The 22,711-nt window shown below is 46.6% G+C and overlaps 1 protein-coding gene and 1 long non-coding RNA gene across 2 annotated transcripts; one reads left to right on the plus strand and one right to left on the minus strand.

Moving 5' to 3' along the window:
- The first annotated feature begins 5,670 nt into the window (after positions 1–5,670).
- Positions 5,671–16,387, plus strand: LOC134477690 (uncharacterized). Its single transcript, XR_010049837.1, has 3 exons — positions 5,671–5,812; positions 10,174–10,278; positions 14,871–16,387. It is a non-coding gene; the product is annotated as an uncharacterized LOC134477690 (long non-coding RNA).
- On the minus strand, positions 6,489–17,834 carry LOC100718944 (2-acylglycerol O-acyltransferase 2). The gene is made up of 6 exons (XM_003468553.2): positions 17,689–17,834; positions 13,134–13,312; positions 9,701–9,905; positions 9,248–9,422; positions 8,435–8,634; positions 6,489–6,915 (listed from the first exon to the last, which is right to left on the minus strand). The coding sequence occupies exons 1-6, from the start codon at positions 17,777–17,779 to the stop codon at positions 6,761–6,763; spliced, it is 1,005 nt and encodes a 334-aa protein (XP_003468601.1). The 5' UTR covers positions 17,780–17,834; the 3' UTR covers positions 6,489–6,760.
- Positions 17,835–22,711: the final 4,877 nt, after the last annotated feature.

Raw genomic sequence — 22,711 nt, forward strand, 5'->3', positions numbered from 1 at the left:
AGGAAATTCATCTACTATGAAGATGTCATTGTCACTGAGATGATGTGTGGAGCATGTCCCAGAGCCCATTACACAATAGGTTCTCAGTCAATGACTCAGAGTGCTGATGCTGCCCTTATCTGAGGTCATAAGATGATGCTATGACATCTTCAGCCTATGACATCTTCTAGTCATGTAACCTGGCCCATGACTTGTACTAGCTCGGGGACCTTTCAGGGCTCCTCTCAAACTTGGGGGAAATTCCTGATTCTTTGACTTTGAGTTCTACCAGACAGACAGTGGGCCAGAAAAACCCAAGACCTGCTCTACTTGGTCACCACTCTACCTTTAGTACCTAACACATCTCAAGCCTTGATAAAGTCTTCCCCTGAAAATACACCTTTGTACTCTTGAGTCACATGAGTGACCATGGTCATGTGTTTTTGCTTTTCCTCCTCTTTGCCTTTGCACATTCAGCCATCTGATCCCTCCCTATCTCCTTCTGGTCTTAAGAAAGTAGAATCCCATTGTGAGGTTGAGCCTTGGCCCAGGCCACGTGGCTGCTACTGCCCTGTGCCGGCTGACCTTTCTTTTTTGCCACCCCTGGCCCAGTCACTGTAAAATGCTATCAAGTAGGCTGGTCCTCAGCAGGCCCTTTGCCCCCTTTGGTGATGGTGCCCGAGATCTTCTCCCCAGATCAAAGGGCAGCCTGATTTCTAGCAGACTCCAGCTGTGCCTTCACTCGAGGACCTCTGACCATCTCTATCATACATACAGCGCTATTGTTCTCTGTTGTATGCTTGTTGAATAGAAGAGGCTGCCTTTCCCTCATGATACAGCTCTGAGGGCACCTGCAGATGTCAGTTCAAAGGTGCTAAATTAATAACTGGATCCTGACATGCATGAACCCTGACACAGCTCTGTGGGCACCTTCAGGTGTCAGTTTGAAGGTGCTAAATTAATTACTGGACCCTGACACGTGTAAGTTCTCACACATAGGTTGGGGCAGCCAGCAGCTATAAAAAGCATTCTTTAATCTGAGTGATTATGCACAGCAAAAGAAAATCTTTATTATGCATTGCATCCCTAGAATATCTTACTGTTCAGGCAGCTCTTCTCTGAGACCAGGCCTCTGTATTTCTCTATCTTATGCTGTCAGTATCTTCAACGTGGAGTCTCCAAGAGGTGTGAAAGAGGGAGAGTTCTCCTTCGTTGAGTCTTAGTCCTTCCTCTTGTTGCCCATCCTAACACCATCAGATCTAACAATCATGTTGAAATCTATCCCAGCCATGCTGGGGGTGAGGATCATAGTCATCATCCCTGCCCTTGACATTTGCTCAAACTGTTGCCCCAGCTCATCAAGCTCATCAAGTCAGGCTCAGCCCGTCTTCCAGGCAAGCTGTCTCATGCACCAGCATACAGGTCAGGTAGCCCCATCTAGAATCCAAGGGTTCAGCCTATTCCAATGGCAACCACTCTTCACCCTATGCCCGGTGGCCCCACCTCCCAATATGCATATCCTTAGACGGAGTATGAGCAGGACCAATGAGTCACACCTGACCAATCGACTTAGGCAGAGCTAATGATGTCTAATTCAAAGACCAGTTCACAAGAAGCAGGTGGTCTTTCTTTTGACTCCCCCTCTCTGGGAGAAGCCATGTCATTGGCAGTCTTGTAGAAATTTCCACAGTGCAAGGAACAGAAGCCTCCTGGTGCTTGCAGCATGAGTAGGTATGGACATGGCTCATGAGAACCCTGAGCCAGAGCCACCACCAGCTCAGCTTCTCCTGAACCATAAGGTAGTGTAGGAGACAAGCTGAGCACCTCACCTTGAATGCAGAACAACTGCTTCAGCATTAGTCATTTCCATATACTGATATGTACATAGTGGGCTATGCCACTTCCTTTTATTGTCAATTGGCTTTAAGCAATGCAAATAAGGCTAGCTGAGGTACTGATATGTAATCCTTAAGACCAGCCGACAGTTTCCTTTTTCTTCACATCACGTTCTCTGTAAAACAGTCGAACACAGGAGGATGGCAGAACTACATAGACCCAGGAATGTCAACTGGGTATGAGCCTCAAAATAAGAGGCTGACTTCCCAGGGTACAAAAGTTTACATATCAGAAACTGAAGCAACAGCCTCCTAAATTCATTTACATACTACCTCAGTTGAGTTATGCAGACTGGTCTTTCTGCGTATCTTTCTCCCTGCATATTGCAGAGATGTTTGCTTTCCACTTGACTAGCTCAAACTCACCTTGCTCACGAATTTCCACCATTCTCCTGTCACTCATCCTTGAACCACTCTCTTCTTCTTGAAACAATATATTCTGGGAGAGGCCTTGGATCAAGGCCTTTATCTGTATAAGCTAACTCAGATCAGACTCAGGACCCCTTGACTGCGCATAACTTTGAATATATCTTAGATGTCTTTACTTACCATGAGCTGCACTCGAAGTGGTAGATTTGAATTAGCTCACTGGAATTCCAATGTTTCTATGAGAATACAAATATAACTTTCTGGATTGTGAGGTGGACCAGAAAAGGGATTACAATATTTGGATTTATAATATACAATATTTGGATTACAATAAGGTAGTGTTTGTCAATTAAAGCAGCTAAGTTTGGAGTGGTTTGTTATATACAGCAAGAGCTAACAAATTTAACCACCTCCAAAGGCAAGGCCTCGCCCATTCATTCTTGCTCTAGATCCAGCATGTACTTCATAGAGGAAGTCATTATGTAAGAATTGACTTAGCCATTTCTCATTGACTGGGGAAACTGAGGCATAACAAGTCCTTTGCAGAGGTGAGGGATGCGGAAGGCAGCAAGGATATGGTATTGGCTCTCAGCGGTTATCACTCATTCACTGGGGACCATGATTCCTTCATACCCAAAGCCAGCCCCAGTGGGTACTAATTCTGATTCGGGGCAGAGAACAAAATTTGAGGATGGGGAGAGGGGCTGAAGTATGACAAAGAAGGTGACCTTGGGATGAGTGACATTGACCAGGTCAAAGAGTTCAGAAGGAAGGAAAAAGGATGCCCACAACACAACAGGAGCAGGAGCAGAGTACACTCAGAGAGCAGTGGAGGGTGCTGAAACAGTGGGTGGCAGGGTGAGGGACAGGAGATGGGGTTGACCAGGGCTAGGGCGTGAAATATTAGGCAGAGCAGGAGTTCAGATATTGTCTCCAGGCACTTGAGACCATCCTAGGAAGGGAGATTTAAGAGATAGGATACAGGAACTGTTTGTGGCTAGCAGGCAGGTGTGACCAGAGGCAGGAGCATAATGTTTTACCACAGTGACCTCACAGAGTGCTGAGCACTTATGATAGAGGAAGAAGAGGCCTGTGGAAATCAGAGAGAAAGCCCATCACCCAGGACCCTTAAGAAAGGCTCAACTGAGTAGATGAATCAGTACTGACTGAAGAGGAGGACTCACCCAGGTAAGGGGTGTTAACACGTGGTGGGGAACAGTATTCCATGGCCAAGGAAAAGCATGGACAAAAGCCCAGAGCCAAGAAAGTATGAAGGTGATGTGAGGGACAGCAAACAGTCTCTATGACAGAGGAAGAGGGATGAGGAAGAGAGACACAGATGGAGTGAGTGGTAAATGGTAGGTTCATAGCTTGGGCCTTGAGGTGGAACTCTTCTGTCTGGTCCTGACTCCTCAGGAGCATTCTCTGCCCAGCTCTGACCTGTGCTTTGTGCCAGGAGCTACCTACAGCCACAGACCTCATTTCTTCATGCAATGTGGACTACACAGGTTGGAGTGTGCATATCCTGGGCTTCTTCCTGCAGGGAGGGTCACCTGAAGTTGCTTCAAATCTCTCTTTCGGTCCAGATGCCTGCTGCCTCACTTAGACTTCCATACCCAGGGCAGGACAGCAATGTTACCACAGCACTGGTTTATGGTAGCATTCTTAGTGGCTATCTATAGTCTTCACACATCTCAGGAAGCTGTCCCTTTATGACACCCTCCTCACATTATCCTATGAGGACTGCTGGATACAAACCTTAGCCTAGAAGCAGAAGGATTTGGAGCAGGGAAGCACATGGGTAGATGTTTCAGGCAGCTCACCATGGCACGTGGGGATAGATAGCTGTATTAGTTGGCTCTCTCATCACTGAGAAACAATACCTAACACCACAAGTTAGAATAGACATTTAATGTGCTCACAGTTTCAGTCCAAGGACAGCTGGCCCCAAGGCAGACACTATGGAAGAAAGGAATAGTAAATCAAAGCTGCTTAGTTCATGGCGGCCAGGAAACAGGGTAGGGGAAGAGTGTCAGGGAAGAAGGAACAAGGGATCAGACACAGACCCCAAAGCCATGTCCCCAGAATTCATTCAGGAACACACAGAAGTGCTCTGTCGCAAAGCCCATCCATCAGAAACTCCTAACTGCTGTACCTGAGGACCAAGACCTGGAGACAAAGCAGAGACGGGGGGCAAAGCTTGGGCCGTTTGGTTACATGAGCTTTACCATAGCCATGCAGGGAATTCTAGAGTATGTGTATATGTTGTGCCAGGTTTTCAATTTTAAATTTTTGGTATTGTTTATAAAGTATTCACCAGAACCCTCCAAGCATATCCACCATTTTGTAAGATGACATCGGTGCTCCTCGGATTCACAAGAGTCTATTTTTCAATCCTGGCCTCATCACTCACTTTGAACAAAATGACAATGCAGAAGTGATGGTGTGTTAAGTTATGTGATTTAGGACTTGAGTACTTACAGACTTGGCCCTCATTCTGTTGGAATCCAATCACCATTAAATGCTGAAACGCCAGTCAAGATAGAGACAGGACCAGTGTTCTCTATAAGCAAAGAGAGAGATCTTGTCCTCTCTAGGGATCCTAGCATTCACTTAACCACTGGTCAAATGCAGCTGCTCAAGCAAGACCTGAGAAGATGCTGTCCCCTTAGAGAAGACTCAAAATGGTGAGAAGTAATTATCTTTCCTGTCTTCAGCCAGTCAGGAAGAGGTGACGACATAGCAGTAGATAATTATCAGGGCCACTACTCATTTCCTTTGTTACCCTTGACCTTCTTTCAAAGCCCTGCCCATGGCCACTTCCTTCAACTTCCCCTGGATAGAATGTCATTACTCCCTTCTTAGAACTCTGCTGTTCTTTCTTCCAGTTCCTTCTGTGACCCTTAGCACAACACTAGGTGCCTCCATGAGACATTGGGCATCCATGTCACATAACTAGTAGTTTACATACACTGTGCAGCATTCTGTAAAATACATGGAGTGACTCTGGATCTGCTCACTACACTTTGAGGGAGCATTATTATACTTATTCAGATGACAAAATTGAGGTAGAGGAGATATGACTTACTTAGGGTCACGGAAAATAAGTGAAGGCAGAATCTGAACTCAAATCAATACTTCTCCAAATGCTCTTCTCCCCTGTTGTGGGCACGATCTCTACAACACTAGGCAGTTTTAATAGTTTTATCCTGGAGAAGTCCTCCAAGAGCCGCATAATTCATAGGTGAAGCTTTTAGAAGGTAGTTGGATTATGGGTCTTATAGCTGCTTTGCTCTTAAGAGGTGGGGGGGTGCTTGGAAGAGGGGGTCACCAGGAGCATGTCCTGGATTTATGCCCTGGCTCTTCCTTTGACTATCTTTTCTTCCTGTCCACCATGGCACAAATAGGTCCGCTGAGTCATGCCTCTATCTTGCTTCTGGAGTCAGCTAACCTATGGACTGAAACCTTTACAAACTATGAGCCAAAATAAACCTTTCTTCCTCGAAGTTGTGGGGACCAGGTATTTTGCCCAGCAATGAAAAATGTGATCAAGACAAAGAGAGAGTGAGGTAAGCAGCCAGCTTCCTCCTTCATCACTCACGCATGTTCCTGACTCAGGTATCCAGAACTCTACTCATCAGATTGTCATGCACCTCATACACACCTCACACTCGTTTCTCATTCTCTGTGCTGGCCTAAATGTATAGAAAGGAGCAGATCAGCCTGATCTCCTCAGGCCACTCTAATCCAGCCTTGGGAAGATGATTCAGGGTCACAGTGCCAGGCTGGAGGACAGCGTTTAGGCTTCTGCCAGCCACCTTGTTGGGGTGGTTAAGAAAGAGGGGAACTAAAACTGAATCCTTTCATTCATTGAACTAGCGATTACAGAGCCAGTTGTGTCCAGGTCTGAGGTGAACTTACCAAGATGAGTAAGAGGTGCCCTTGTGGAGCTCTCAGCGTGCGTGATGTCAGAACTGAGACTCTAAACTCACCTCCGTCAGTTGGGTAAACTGAGGTGAGGAGAATGAAGTCTGAACAGAGGCACATCCCCTTCAGAGCTCAGAGGACCCAGAAACACAAAGGTGATCAGGGTAAGTGCAGGAATTACTGGCCGCTTCCTCACTTTCCAAGGGGGCAGGAAGGGACATTCAGGATGCAGGATGAGGGGGCATGAAGGGGAAAGGACTGGCTGGTGGTTTCATTTATGTTGTCACTCGGGGGTGAAAGAAAAATGTCATTGCTCCCTTTTGCTGCTTTTATGGTTTTTATAATCTTGGAGTGATGTGACAACAGAGGAAGGAGGTCTCACAAATCATCCCTTTCCAGTCCTGTCACATTTCACTGGAGGAAACTTGCAGTCTCCTTTGGTGCAAGAGTGCAAACCAGAGCTGGCAAAATCTGGTCTCCTCCTCCATGTTGCCAGTTGTGGTTGGATTGGTAGGAGTCTGGGCTCTACCTCCTGGGCCTGAAAATCTGGCCCTGACCTTTGGTGTAACCATTTCTCTGGCTGGAAGAACTCAGCAGAACTCCAAGTGTTGGTCAGCAGGAATGTTGAACTTGAGTTTATGGGCCTCAAAGAGGCTGCACAGCTCCTCCATGTAGTGCTGGTGTAACCGGTTCACCTCCTCTTCTGTAGGCTGCAGGGTCTTCTGCACCTTGATGGGCTTCCCCACTGCAAGGCATAGGGGTGGGCAGGGGTCCAGAGTGGGAACCACAGGGGTCACAGGAGCCCTTAGAGCAGGCCATTCGGCAGGAAAGTGCTCTCACTGCTATCCCTTCCCACCCTAAATTCAGGTGATAGATCCTGAGGTATTGGGGCAACCCCAAGTTTCTGACTGATTTATCAACGGCCAGCTTCCAGTGTGTCAGGCAGTGTGCTGTGTGCCTTAACATGTGTTCTCTCCTAAAACCCTATAGGAACAAAACCTGTCATTATTCCTGCTTGCCTAGTGAGGCAATGAGGGTCAGAGAAGATAAGTGCCCAGTTTCAGGTCACATAAGTAAGAAGCTATAGCAGGCTTTAAACCCTGAAGTTGTTCCCCTGGCCTCCAGGTTCTCTGATTCTGGGGGTCCACCTTTGGCAGTCTCTGTATTTCTAGGATGCAGGAGACTCAGAGCCCAGATTAGCTCTTATTCCCCTAGTGCCCTGCATCCTGACCTGCAGACCCTCTCCCATCACACTAGGAATCAGAAAGCCTATCTTCCTCTGGCTAGGCCTGGCCAGGAAGGCAGCTCTTCAGTTCTTTCTTGGAAACAAGACTAGAGGCAGCAACAGGATTAAAATTCATGGAGTTTTGGTTACATGATTCAGGGAACATCATGACATAGAGGAGTCCCTAATCTGTGATCAACTAACAAATAAATGCATGGATGGAGATGAGGCAAGTGGAGATTTTCTCTGAAAAAATTTTCAGAGAAACTAAGTTGGAATTGAAGAAGAAACCAAAATAGGAGCCCAGTTAGTGAAAAAGATGGCAATAACTTCATGCATTTAACCTCAGGTTCACTCAGCACAGGAAGATCCCTCAGGCTTTAATTCAGAACCTGTGAATTTCTAATTTGCACACAGTGATGATATAGTTACAGTGCTTTCCTGGTGTCTGGTTTCTCCAAATATGCCTCATTAGGTCCACTGGTTCAGATTTAAATCTTCTTTTTCTGGCATGATAAGAAGTTGGATCCTGATTCAAACTTGAACTTTGTTACTCAAAGGGAGTGTGATCTTTGGAAGTCACATAATTCTCTGAGCCTCAGTTCATTATCAATGAAATAATTGTGAAGAAAGTAATAATAATAATGGAATAATAATAGATGAAATCCTGCTTCAAAGGTTGTTAGAATAAACTGAGCTGTTGCACCTAGGCCAGGGGGTATGGTGCCTGGCCCATGACAGGGTCTCAGCAGTCAGTAGTGACTATGGTTCTTTTGGTCTGTTATAGTTGTTACCCCAGACTTCTTTATTTAGTTTTCTGCTATGTGTGTTTGTGTGTGTGTGTGCACGTGTGCACACGCGCATGCGTGCGTGTGTGTGTGTGTGTGTGTGTGCACACTCATGCGTGTGTGCTGCCCATCTAGATTGTGATCCCCAAAATGGTAGGATTGTATCTGGCCCATCTCTATTTCCCCTTGCAGCACATAGCCCAGGGTACTATCCCTGTTTTCTGCCCCTCCTGGACTTAGTCTTGGCTTACCTATGGTGGTGACAGGATGACGGTAGGGCATCAAACCACAGCTCGACTGGAAGATACCACGGCCATAGAAAAGTGGGAAGGGGAGGCCGATGATCTTCAGCAGCCAATTCTGGACACGGTGAAACCAGGAGCCAGAAAAGTTCTGAACCTGGTGAAATAGGTCATTCTCCCCGAAGGAAAAGATTGGCACCAGGGATGCCCTATGTACAGAGAGAACAAGAGATGGCATAAACTGCAAGATAACCCAGCTTCCCACAGGGACTCAGGTACAAGGAGTTGGAGCAAATAACAGAAGCCTGTGCTGGAACCAGGAGGTCTGGATCAGCTACCAGACCTGCCACAACCCACCTCTGAACTGGTATGTCCTCTCAGGCCTACAGCTTCCTACTCGCATCATGACAGTACCCCAGAGTGCTGTAGACAGTTCCTTGGGATAAAACACCTGAATTTTGCTCCTAGAATGATCTCTCCCACACTAGCTGGCACATGCTTACCAAATATGCTTCACTCCAAAGCAGGGTAAGATCTCTGCCATATGCTGTCAACCCCATTTTTTCAGATCCTGTTATTCTCCACTCTTGTGCCAGTTTTGGGGAACACATTCACTTCTGATAAGGCCCATTGATCTCTGAGACTCCCTCATAGAAATTTCTCAAGGCATGTGAAACACCAAAATATAATATTCATTTTGGATGGACCAAGAGTCTCCCAGCCATATTAGAATCTCTGTTAGTCTTTGTTCTTTTCCTACCAAAATGTAATCCTTGCCCAACCTCCAACTGAACCCCAAGTGCTATCCCCTGAGGTCCATACCCATGGGTCAGGGCAAGCCTGATGAAGCCCTTGCGTTTCCGAAGTAGCAGCCTGTAGGATCCAGGACTGGCCTCCAGTATCTCCCTAGCTCCCCCGATGATGATGCCCAGCAGGTTCCCATTGCCCTTCTTGTTCAGAATGTGAGTGCCACTCTCCTTGTCTGAGGAGACCAACCCTTTGGAGAGAAGAATGTAGAGTGAGGGAGCAAGACTGTGAGACTAAAGTTGGCCCAAGAAGGAAATCACCAGTAGCGTAAGAGGCCTGGGGTCCTCCATGGCACTCTATTTCAGGCAAGAGTCCTCCCAGTACAGTGCTGCAGAGAGTTCTTTGGATCTGGCCTCCTGCACATGCTTTCAGAAGAACTGTAAAACTGTTAGAACCCCTCCCTAAGATGCCCTCCAATATATACCACTAGCCTCATCTTCCTGAGCTTCTCTAGGTAGGGAGACTCACCCATGTTCATGATGGAATCTCGGAAGAAGGGGAGATAGAACCACAAGTTCAGCATCATCAGATGTGGGCAGATGCCAGGGAAGAGTGAGGAGAAGCCTGTGCTCTCAGTACACAGGTTGAGGAAGGATCCAATCCCCAAGACCCCGTGGGGGTGGTAGCCCGCAATGTAGTTCTGGGAGGGGTCCAGTTCAGCAGTCTTGACCAGCTGCAGAGATAGCAATCTGGTGAACCAAACCAGGGCCTGTGTGCCAGTCCCGAGTCAGCCACCCACAGCACCTGACAAGCTGTCTTCTGTGAGCCTCAGGGTTCTCATTCTCCTATTGCACTGCCCTGGCTTCTTATGCAGACGGTCACACCATGGTGGTGGTTGTGTTACAGACTTAGTACTGGCTTTGGGCAAAGTGTTTCCCTCTCATTTCAGGCTTCTTATCTATGAAATGGAAACATCTGGCCTTGTTCCTATTCTCTCCTAGAGAAGCTAGAGTACCTGGAATGACTGAGACTACCAGATGGGTGGAGTCAGAGGATCACCTGGGAGCTACCTCGGCAGGAAAAGCCCCCACTTCATAACACTCAATGTAAGAAAAAGTGTCTTTATGTGGATTCTAGCATGATTACTGCCCTGTGCCTCTTGGGTCTCCCCTATGACTCTCTTTTCCTGCAGGCCAGGCTTTCATTGCCCTCTGTTCCCTTTCCATTTGCCCTGGCTTGGTCAGCCCTATTGCATGGAGCTTAGAGCAGTGTCGATAGAGATGGAGAGAGTACTTGTCATTAGCATCTTCACAGTGAAGTGCAGCAAGGGAGAAACAGGCAAAAACTGTGCTAACAAATGCTGCTCAGGTAGGCTATGTGATGTAACTGCGTCTGCAATGGCCCTTGCTGGAGATTATGGTTTTACGTGCAGCTGAGTCCCTTCCCCAGTAACTGCGGGCTTCACCCTTCTCAATGCCCTGCACTCTAGGTGTCCTGATCATCGGAGCAGACAGGGGTCCTAGAGTCCCTATTCCAAGCCCCAACCCTTGGGCAGCCAGCTCACTGACAAGTCTGCTAAGCCATGCAGTTGGTATTCCTTTAGACTGTCTACTCAGGCACAGTTTTGCCAGGTGAAAGTTCTTCCTGTCACCAAGCTGAAATGTTTAGCTGGTGACTGACTCTCTGAGGATTCTTCTGGCTACCTTGGGGCTTCTTTTGGTCTAGTGGTCTACCCTAAGAGCCACCTGCAGGCTGCTGTGGGGCCCTGAGCCTGTCCACTGTATCCAGATTGGACAGTTCAATATTCTCCTGTCCCTGACCTCTGCAAATCCTCACCCCATTACCACCATTATGTCCTCCAGGTTAACACTGACACTTTACAGGACTGTAGGGACCACTGCCCAGGTGAATGGCCCCTGGCCCTCTGCTGGCCGCTTAGTGGTACTGCTTATGCTTGGCAGAGGTGTTACAAAGGGTGTGGAACAAGCCTGAAAAACTGTGGGACAGGTTTCTGCAAAACCAACTCTAATGTCCTGCCAATGTCAGCAGTGCAGAGTTTAAGAAGCTTCTTCAAGGGCTGAGGAAGAAACAGAAATATCAGTGCCACTGCCTCAGCCAGCCTTGTAGCTAAAAATGTCTTTTTGCACTAAGGCTATACAGTCTCAAGGGGAGCCTGACAGTCCTGTCATAGAAGGGGAGCCCCAGGGTGGAGAGATGTGAAGCAGGGAAGGTAGTGCAAGATCTCAAAGCTCACAGGTCCAGGGCTGGGGACAGGGACTCTGCCCAGGACACACCCCTGGATTCTCTAGGCCCCTGACTCTTTGCTGACAAGATCCCAGGATTAGGCCCCGAAGAGGAAGCACATTTGAGGGGTGGGGAAAACTGCCCCAACTTGAGTCATCCAAGCTAGACCAGGTGCTCTGCCCTTCCACACCTACAACCCACAGGAACCAATGAGGGGCAATCATCTAAGGCAGCCAACTCCCTTACCCTGCCACTCCCACCTGGCTTTTGCCCTGGAGGTCTCAATCACGGGGGTGTATTGATACAGGTGGTACCCAGATCTTGCCAGCCATTGTGAGGACCTAGGACTGGCACAAGGAAGCCTGGCAAGATACCTGACTTTGCTGCAAAGTGCCCGGGACTCAGGCAGTTGTTTAACCTCTGTGAACCCACTTCCTCCACTCTCTCCCCAACTGGAGGCCTAATTCCTGGAGAGCCAGGAAGAGCTGGGTTTGTGCACAGGGTGGGAGAAGCCAGGCAGAGGTGAAGGCACCAGGCTCCCAGAGACCTTCCCACCATAGCCATGCCCAGGGTTCCTCAGAGTCCCGCTGACTCAGTGAAATAATACTGCACCAGTGTCCTGAGGACTGGCAGTCCTTTGCCTTCTCTGTCTCAACTGCATGAATGCTAGTTAGGAAGTGTCTGGCAACATTTCCATTTTACTGGTGACAAAACAGGCTCAGACAGACTCTCAACTCACCCAAGGTCACACAGGTGCTATATGGCAGACCCGAGATCAGAATCTAGTGTGTCTGGTTCCAGAGGTCACATTTCCTCTGTCCTATTTCCAAAGGAGAGCCAGCTGTGCCTGCCTGGCCTCTCTTGTGTCTCCAGGATCTTCCCATTCTATGCCCTCTGACAAACAAAACTTTTGCTGCATAGATCAAATCAGGGTCTGGTGTGTCTGGACTCGGTGGAAGAGTCTGCTCAGTCAAATCTAGGGATCTGATCCACTCAGAACCAGCCTTCAAGTCCAGGGCCTGGAGGTCCGATGGGCCAGACAGCCAGAGAGCTGAGGGCACTCACAGTAGGAAGACATGTCTGCAAACTGAACCTGAGGTCACAATGGAACAAGGCCTTGCTCATGGACACACAGTAGCCAGAGGGAGGGACAGGACAGAACCTGAAGACTCTGATGGCTCTGTTACCTCTTCCCTTAGCGTGCAAATACAGACTTCAATATTTGCCAGACAACTTGCTATGTAACACTGGCCCCGCCTGTGTTCCTGTCTGCATCTCAGCCTCTTCATCTGAGGAGGGTAAATGGTCTCTGAAGACCTGCAGGGTATTATCTGTACCCCAAACCTGGGCTGCTCATGGATTTGTGCTTTCACAGTTCATGCCTTGGACATGACACATCCCACAGAGCTCATTCAAATCCTCTCATTGGCCAGGGATTTAGTTCAGCAGCATAAGTGCCTGCCTGGCAGGCATGAAGTTATGAGTTTGATCCCCAGAACAACAACAAAAAAATCCTCTCATTGGCCCCATATTCCAGTGTTGGGAAACCATGGCCAGAGACAAGCTGGACCCTACCCACCCCAGCCACATGATGAGGGAAGCCCAGGCTCCTATCTGCCAGCCTGGTGCTCTGCTCACTGTATACAGGGCCACTTGTCCAACAAAGAGGTGGAGGTCCGGGTCCCCTCTGCCCAACTCAAACTAGCTCAGTACTCACCGAGACCGGGAAATAGTCCTTCATGTACTTCCATATGACCCAGCGCCTGAAGAACTCTACACGCCTGCCCCCCTGCCGTGGCTTGTCTCGGTCCAGGGACCACCAGAAGGCGTACAGTACAGTCAAGAGCCAGAACCTAGTGAACAGGAGGCCTACAAAGACCCCGAGGAAGATCAGGCCTGGAGAGGGAAGCACAGCATCAGGAATCCTAGGTCTGTGAACAGTACAGGGACACTCCCCAGACCAGAATGTCTTTGCCATGAGGCCTGCACTGGAAGCACCATTCTGTCCTGTCCCTGACCCAAGAAACCTACCTTTATTTCCATGCCTCCTCCATGAAAGAGTTGGGGGTACTGATAGGGAACACAGCCAACCCAGGGCCACTTCCGATGCATGGGTTGAGCCTAGGTGGGCTTATTTCAAAATTACACTTCTGCCTGCCACCCCACCTTGCTCCTGGCTTCCTGACTCCAGCTATCACTCCCTCTCAGCACTCTCCCACTCAGGCAGTGTGCCTTCACCAGGTGCTCAGCACCGGGGTGGGGGTGGAGTGGGGTGGGGGAGTGTGGGGGTGTGGGTGTGGGTGGGGGGTGGGCTGGGCTGATTGGATTAACTCTTCTAGTTCTTGTAGTTGGAGACTCTGCCTTATCCTACTAAAGATAAGTGTGGTGGGTCCCCTTTTCTACTAAAGCCCTTCATGACTTCTCCATAGCACCACAGCACAGTCCCAGCAGCACAGCTGGCACTGGACTCTCTATGGCTGGCACTACCCAGTCCTGCTCTGGCTTCCCCTCCCCCTTCCACACCCAAAGTTCTGGCCCCATGCATGTGCTCAGAACTCTTAGGCCACCGAGCTCCCCTCTTTTGCCTCCAGTGCCCTTTCCTGGTGAAGGAAGAAGGCAGGCAGAGATCAGCCCTGCCTGCCTGTGTGAGCAGCAGGGCAAGGCCCAGCCCCAGCAAGGAAGTCCACTCTAACCCTTGCCACAGCTAATCCTGTTTGATTTCAGGATCAAGTGACCTCTGGCAGCATCCCAATACAGTGTGAATCCTAGAGAATATCACTCTCCCACACCATTCACTCCATGCATTTTTCCACTTCATGTTTATTCCAGTCCCATGCTGGGGATTGAACTGTGGGACTCAGGCATGCAAGGCAAGTACTTTATCTCTGAGGTGCACTCCCACTACCCATCCTCATACTCCTAAAGAAGGCCAGCTTCTGGTGGTCCACTTGGAATTAGAGAACTGGCAGCCTTCCTTGAAGAAGCAACTTTGCAGCCAGTCTGAATGGTAGTGCAGGTTCAGAATCAGCAGAGGCAGGCTGGGGCCCCCAAACAGTTGCTCCGCATGGAGCACCTACAAGGTGCCAGGTGCTGGTAATCCGTGTGGACCAGGACCAAAGAAACTTTCCACGGTTGCACTTGGGGCATTTAGTTTTTGTTTTGTTTAAATTTTTTTATTTTGGTAAAATATTTATGAAATAAATTTAACATCTTAACATCTTCAGTGATATTAAGGACATTCATAATTTATGCGACCATCATCAGTCACCACCAGAACATTTGTAGGTATCCCAAAGAGAAACTTTGTCCTCATTAAATAGAAACTCTTCATCCCCCTCTTCCTCCTACCTCTCGAAACCACCATTCTATTCTCCCTATAAGTTACCACAATCCTTGACCGCGTATAAGTGGGACTATGAATTATTTGTATTGTTTTGTTTTGTTTTTGAAACAGGCTCTCACTCTGTAGTCCACACTGGCCTTTACCCTGTGCTGATCCTCCTGCCGCAGCCTGCCAAGTGCTGGGCTCACAGGCTTGCACCACCATCCCCGGGAGCATTTGTCTCTTTAGAATGACTTGCTTCACTCTGCATGTCTTCAGTTTCTCTTTGCAGCAAGTGTCACAACTTCTTTTTGAGGCTGAATAATACTCCACAGTAGGTATATACCACTTTTTGTTTATCCAGTTAGCCCCTGATTGACATTGCGGCTGCTTGCATGTTTGCCCTTATTTGCAAACACTTATCACACTAGTGAAATAGAGAGAGGCTTCCTATACCAATCCAGAAATGGTTGTCTCTTGGGAAACAGGGAGAAATGGCAGGTGGGAGTCTGCCTTCCCCAATGCCCCTCCTCCATGCACCCAGACTTCTTTCCAGCCTGCAGCTCTTGTGCTGTGCTAGCCCAGTCTCTATCCTCAAAAGGCCTGGACTTTTCCTGGGGGCAGGGGAGGAGCCAATGCAGCTTAGGTGTTGGTTACATGTTTGTTTGTCTTAAATATTTTATAATGAATATTTTCAAAGAGAAATTTTCAGAAGGGTGGAACTGAAATGCTACCCTGTACACAAAAGAGGACATTCACACATGCACACAAGGGAGGGAAGAACCTCCCTGATCTGGAGGAAGCTGATGGGATGCCAGCAAGCAAGGATACAAGGGAGAGAGGCTTAATTTTCATTCACTTTTTGACATGAAATATACTTAATGACCTTTACAATAGCATCCAAAGAAATGAAATACTGAGGAATCATTCTAACGAAATAAACTGTCTATACATTGAAAACTATAGTACTCTGAAAAAGGAGATGGAAAAATTTACAAGAAAATGGAGAGATGTCCCTTGTTCTTGGAAAGGACCAGCATAGTGAAAATAGCTCTACTCCCAAATCTGTTACACAGATTTAATGCACTCCTGATCAAAACACCATTATTGTATGTCACAGAACTGAGAGAACATTCCTAAACTTCATTCGAAAACAAAAGAGACCTGAAATAGCAAAAGCAATTCTGGGCAACAAGAGCAAACCTGGAGATACAACAATCCTTGACTTGAAATTATACTGCAAAGCAATTGTGATAAAATCAGCATGGTATTGGAAAATAAGCCCAGACCTGAGGATTAGTGGAATAGAGTACAAGATGCGGACAACTACAAACGCACTAAACCACCTTATCTTCGACAAAAGAACCAAATGTGTTCACTGAAAGAAAGGTTCACTGCTGGAAAAACTGGTTTTCCATATACTGAAGACTAAAAGTAGATCAATGTTTATCAGAATGCACTAAAGAAAAGTCAAAATGGATCTCAATTCTAAATATTAAAACAGAAACACTAAATCTACTGGAAGAGAAAATATGGAGAAATCTTGAGGACATAAATGTAGGCAGAGACACCATGAACAAAACTCAGACCGGGTGGGAAATACAACAAAGAACTAACAAGTGAGATCTCACCTTATTAAAAAGCTTTTTCCCCTGAATGAACTGTTTTGAAATTTTGTCTTAGTTTTCTGCTGCTTCTTCTTCAATTTTTTTTTCTTTTTCTCCCTGAAATACAATGGATTTGGGTGGAAAAAAAGCTTTTGTACTACAAATCATCCACAAAGTGAAAAGACAATGCAGAATAGTAAAAACGTGAATAGACAATGCACAGAGTAGGAAAAACAGATAGTCAGTGGTCTCAGACAAAGAACTAGAATATACCAAGAACTGAAAATAAATCAGGCCCCTGGCCAGGTGTGGTGGTGCATGCCTATAATACCAGCACTCAGGAGGCTGAGGCAGAATGATTACTCCAAGTTCGAAATCAGGCCGGGCTACAAAGTGAGCTCAAGGGCTCAAAAAACAAAAACAAAAACAACTAAAATATGATAAAATAAAAAGCAAAATAATTCACACACCTTAGGGTGGAGATGCAGATCAATTAGATCAGTTGGAAGAGATAGGAGGGACACAGTCACACAGGGCCTGCTTTGCAGGGGTGAATCCTTCAGCTAGAAACTTTTGAGAAAGTTCTGAGAGAGAGCTACTGACCAACGTGTGCATGGATGTCAACATCTTAACAAGAAGGATGGTAGAACCTGTGCACAAACTGAACCCCAGCACTGGGAGTAGAACTTTCTCCTGTCTGGTGGCAGAAGAGGAAAGGAAGACTACTCCCCTACATTCCCAATTACTCCTCAATCCACAGTCCCAAATTCACCTTGGAAAAGTTTCCTTACCAGTGGGGTGACAGAGGGGCACCACACCCTCCTGTGTGAGGCCAGCCCAGGGCATCCCTAAATCTGTGCTGGGCAGAGGCAACATCTGTCTTCAGCTCACTCACAATGGCCCAGGAGGGCAGCTTCCTTAGTCCAATCTGCAGGTGAGGAAGCAGGAACCTGCAGGGTCTGCTCCTTGCTCTGATCTCCCATTCCCAGCTTGCCCCTTTCTGAGAGGGGAGATGAAAACGTATCCTGTGCCAACAGTATGAGGAGCAGTTCCCAGCATCACCAGAAGCTCACTAATCCACACACAGCCTGTAGCAGGGTCTCCTCCCAGACCAAGAAAGAGCCTGAAGCACAGTTCAGGAAATCCCAAGTCTGCACGAAGCCATAGGTGATCCTACTCACCATCAAAGCCTTCATGCAGAACCAAGATGGCTCTGAAGGTCTGGACTCTCAGCATAGCACAGCCTCTATAGTGTTGCCTTTATCAATGCAATGTGGCATTTGGTATGGCTGCTCTGCCCTACCCAGAAGCCCATGGCTCCGGTGTTCCCCAGACAGCCTTACCCATAAGCAAAAGGTAGAGCATCCACAGTAGGAGAACAAGAGTCTGCAGCCTGCGCTCCCAAGTCACCAAAGGAGGCCCAAACTCCATCATGTTGGCCAAACTCTGACTGAGGGCTCTGCTGAGCTTCAGGCTGTACCAGCCTGTTAGGGAGAGAGCCTTATGCTGCCTGGCCCTGCCCAGTAGTGACAACTCTTGCCCCGCCCAGGCAGGGCCCAGTTTTCTACAAGAAACCTTTGAGTCCATGCCCTGGGGCCTGGCTGAAAAAAGGAGAACCAGAAGTAGCAGTCCAGCCTTTATCAGCCTCCTTCCCAATGCCTTATCTGCAGGGGCCATCTTAGGGCCACCTGATTTGCCCTTCCAACAACTTGGCAGGTGACACACCAGTCCCTTCTGCTCAGTTACCTATCTTTAGCTTGCTTCTTCTCTCTTGTGTCCATTGTTCCCCTCCACAAATATACTGCAGTATCTTCCATCTGGGTAAGGCTGGCTGGGTAACACTGGGTAAGAAGTCTCCAAGCCCACATCTCCTCCACCTCCTACCCACTTGTTTGCTCACTGCCCAGGAAAAATTAGAAGGGCTTTCTGTGCTCCTGCTTTCCCAGCTCACTTCCCATCTGTCCCATCCTACTCCACACTGGTGTGTTTTGTACTTATGGTACTGTTTGGACACAAGAAAAATGAAAATGAAAGCTCTCTGAAAACTGGGCTTCCAAACAACTCCAACTTCCTGATGGAAGTCACTGGATGCTTACTTTAACAAAGGTGTTGGTAGTTTGCATGATATTGATTATTAGTAAACCAAGAATGAGGAAGTAAGCTGCAGTGGAAGTGCTGAATATTCTGGATCTGGGTTACACTGTTGTTTTAACACTGTCCCTAGCACCTGGCTCAACAGACAGCTTCACTCAAACCACCTGTATGACAATCCACAAAACCACCCTTGGTAAGATTGTCAATGGTCTTCTGGTTGTCAGAGCTAGGGGTCAGTACTCAGAACTCACAGTGACCTATTAGACATCGTTTATTGTTCCCTTTCCCTTTAAACCATTTGGCCCATGGACTCAACACTCCCCAGTGTCTTCTGAGCTCTTGGCTACTCTTTCATGGTCTCCTTTGTGGTTCTTCACCTTTGCCACATTAAATAGTTAAGCCTCCCCACACCCAGAGGGCATTCTCTCTGCTCTCCACACCCACTCTCTTTGAGACTCATATAATCTCATTATCCTAGCTACAAGGAAAGGACTTCTGAATAAGCATCCACCTCTGACTTCTCCTTGCCCCCTTCTCCACATCTGGGTGACGACTACCTCCATCACAGCACACTGAAAATTGAATCTGATTTCTTCCATTTCCCATACCAGTTCTTCTTCTACTCTTTCTCATCCAGGAAAGGGCAACCCCATTGCTGCAGTTGCTTGTGCCAAAATCAGAGCCACACTAGATTGTTTCCGTTACTCTCCATCCACATCCATCAGTCACTACGTTATGATGGTTTTTCTAAATCAATCCTTCTAAATACAAACTTTGATCTGAGGTGCACTACATGTGTTAGTTAGCTTCCCAGCACTGTAACAAAATACTTGAAGTAATTAGCTTATCCCCCTTCATGTTTGACTCTGTTGCTTTTGGACCTGTGACAAGGTACAATATCCTAGTAGGAACACGAAGCATAGAAAAATAGCTCATCTTATGGCCAGAAAGCAAAGAAATAAAGAGGAAGGGGCTGAGGTTACACGTTCCCCTTCAAGGGCACAGTGCCAAAGACCTAAAGCCTTCCTCTTGAGCCTTATCTCTTAAGGCTTATATCACCCCCTATGTCATCAGCTTGGGGACAGTCTCTAATATTTTTTGTCTTTGGGGAGACAGTTATTGAAATCATAGCATCGTATATTCAGAAAAATCATGAATGCAAAGCATCATGCATTTTAAAGAGTGAACACACTCATGCCGCCACTTCTCTGATCAGGGACAGAACATCACCAGTTCTCCTCCTCACTCTGCTGCCAGTCTCAGATCCTCCCTGCAGGTCATCCCATCCTCCCTTGCTTTGAAACTTTTATTTTATTTATTTATTTATTTATTTTTTTGTCTTTTTCCTTTTTATCGGTACCGGGGATCGAACTCACGACTGCCTGCTTTCAAAGCAGGCGCTTATGCCGCTGAGCTAAACCCCCAGCCCCTACTTTGAAACTTTTAAATAGTGAGTCATATAGTACATGCTATTTTGAGAGTGTCTTATTTCCTTTTGAGAGTTATCCACATCACATGTATCGGTAGTGGATTTGTTTTCCTCTCAGTATAGTATTTCATGGTGCAAATGTGCTACCATTTATTCATTTAACCTGGAGAAGAATTTGTTGTTTGTATTTTGTTTTGTTTTTAAAGAAGATAAAACCAAGGAAAACAAAATAAAACAAAACCAATCAAAACAAACAAGTGTAAGTCACACAGGACTTCAAAGCAGTACAAAATCAACAATAGTTATCATAATGCCTCTTGCTGTCCCCAAAATAGCTACAGATACCCTCAGACACATGAAATATCAAACAGAACAGAACAGGATAGAATAGAACCAATGAAAATAAAACAATGAATACAATAAAGGACTTCAAAGCAAGACTACAGTAAATCCAAAATGGCTACAATAATATAACGTGCTTTTATTGAAATAACTGCGCATGCCATCAGATATGACAAAATTAAACAAAACAAGAAAGAACAAAACCCAGTCCAACAAAACAATAAAACTGATACAGGACTTCAAAACAAAGTAATAGGTAATTAACAATGGCTACTATCCTCTGGGGATCTCCCCTAGATGCCACACTGTGTACCCCTGTCCTCTGAACAGATGATCAGACCACTGGCCCTAGACCTGCAAGGTCAGTGGAACACCAAAACACCACAAGCATCAAGTTTCATTTCACTTCAGTTGCTGTCATCACAGCCCATGTTTCTCCTGATCAGCTGGTTGATTGCTTGGGGGAGGGGAGAAGGGAGCTTCGCTTTTGTTTGCCAGGCTGTGGGCTGGAAAGGGCTGGGTTCTGGCTGTCCCTCCACTGGCAGCAGCATGCCCATGATGCTGGTTCTCAGGGAGGGCTTGTTTTTTGGTGAATCCTTGTTCTGTACCCCTCGCAGTCTGCAAATTGCTCTGACTCACAGGGAAAGGCTTGGGTCTGGTTTCCCCGCTGGTAATGGCCTGGGCATGGCACTTGTTCCCTAAACATCTTTTCTAATGTGAGGTTTCTTAGTTCTTTTTCATCATTCTGCTCCCCTAATGTATCATTCACTCCGCTCTAGAGTTATCTCGCTCATTTTTTACTTCTTTATTTCTTGTTGTGCCATCTTCTACCCCAACATTGCCTGCAAAATTCTTGGAGTTTCCCCATGACCTTGCCTGTCTTATTTACTGTCTCCCTAGAATGGTGTTTGACACGTAGCATATAACCAAAAACCAAAAGGTAACAACAACACTAAACCTTAGAACTGTTGAATGGATGATGTAATCAGACAAGAGTGTGAAGGGGACACTGGGAAGAAAAGCAGTATCACTGTCAGAAATGAGATAAGAAGGAATGAGCTAGGATAGACTTCAAGTTTGTACAAGCTTAGTTCTACAACACAGCGAAAAGACCAAGAACAAAATACTGATGATTAGCTGGAGACAGGTGAAGGGAGATGACAGAGTTAGGAATGTAAGCTTAAGAGTATCCTTAGCTTCATGAATGCATTTATTTATCCACCAGTCCTCTGGAAATGCATCTGTCTCTTTAACCATCTGCCTATATATCTACGCATTCATTGGTTAGTTCATCCCACAAACTACTGAGAGAATTATGAGCTGAGTCCTAGAAACTGCAGATAAAGTGGGCAATAGACATACACAGTCCTCAAAAAGTCCATGTCTGGAGAGAATCACAGCATAATGAACATAAATGTAGAACAGATTCTACTAAGTTCTACTACAAGGGAGCCATATGTGCCTTATAATTTATAATTGAAAATATGTGAGTGAAAACAGAAAATATAATATTGGGGGCAAGCCAAGATTAAGGAGCAGTGGACAGGAAGAACCAATGAGCAAAGAAAGAAGTGGGTTGGGGCAATAAGGAAAAACAGGAGAAAAATTAAGGCTTCAGAGTTGGTGATAGTCAGCCTTATTTCTTATGAGCAGAGAAACTTTGGAAAAATGATTTCTTTATCGTCTCTTAACCTCTCTGGAAAATAGAAATATGAGTATTGAGCTCATAGCAATATTATGGGGTAAGTTCTGCCTGATGGATGCATAGCAGGGGCTCACTGGTGGCAGTGGGGTGGTGGTGGTGATAATAGTAATGGTGATGCTGCTCCTGCCACTGCTGCTGCTGAGCGGGTGATAGCAGTGGTGATGATGGTTGTAGTAACGGTGATGGTGGTGGTGGCTGTGGTAATGACAGTAAGTAATGGTGATGATGATGATGATGATGATGATGATGATGATGATGATGATAATGGCAATGATGGTGGTGATGGTTGTGGCAGTGGTGGGAGAAGTGTTGATGATCATGGTGATGGTGGGGATGCTCATGAGGGTGGTGAGTAGAAGGTATCCTGGAGACCCTGCTCCTTCCTGTTGATCAGGGAGCTCTTTTTCCTGGCTATGAGAACAGTGCATGAAGTTTTGGTGGAGAGAAAAGTAGGGCAAGTTTTGCTGACATCTTTTGCAAGATGTCTATAGTCTAAAGAGAAACTGGATACCAACCACTCACTTTCTGTACAGAAACTACGTTAGGTGCAATCCATTAAACTGATTTGCTGAATCACGATCTTTCACAAGCATTTGAGTTAGGTAAGTATATAGATATATATTTTTTTCTATTTTAAAGGCATGCCTTTTCACTTGGCTTAAATAGTATGGTCAAGTGTAATGGTCAAAGGAAGTAGTTTTTCATTAGTCAATTTGCACTTGATAAATAGGGGGCTGTGGTTTGGAACCTGGTGAAAAGCATTCTATCTCTTGTACCTCTGCAGAAGGACAGAGCA

This window comes from Cavia porcellus, unplaced genomic scaffold (assembly GCF_034190915.1).
Source record: "Cavia porcellus strain 051 isolate PalLab524CR breed Dunkin Hartley unplaced genomic scaffold, mCavPor4.1 scaffold_9, whole genome shotgun sequence".
Taxonomy (NCBI): domain Eukaryota; kingdom Metazoa; phylum Chordata; class Mammalia; order Rodentia; family Caviidae; genus Cavia; species Cavia porcellus.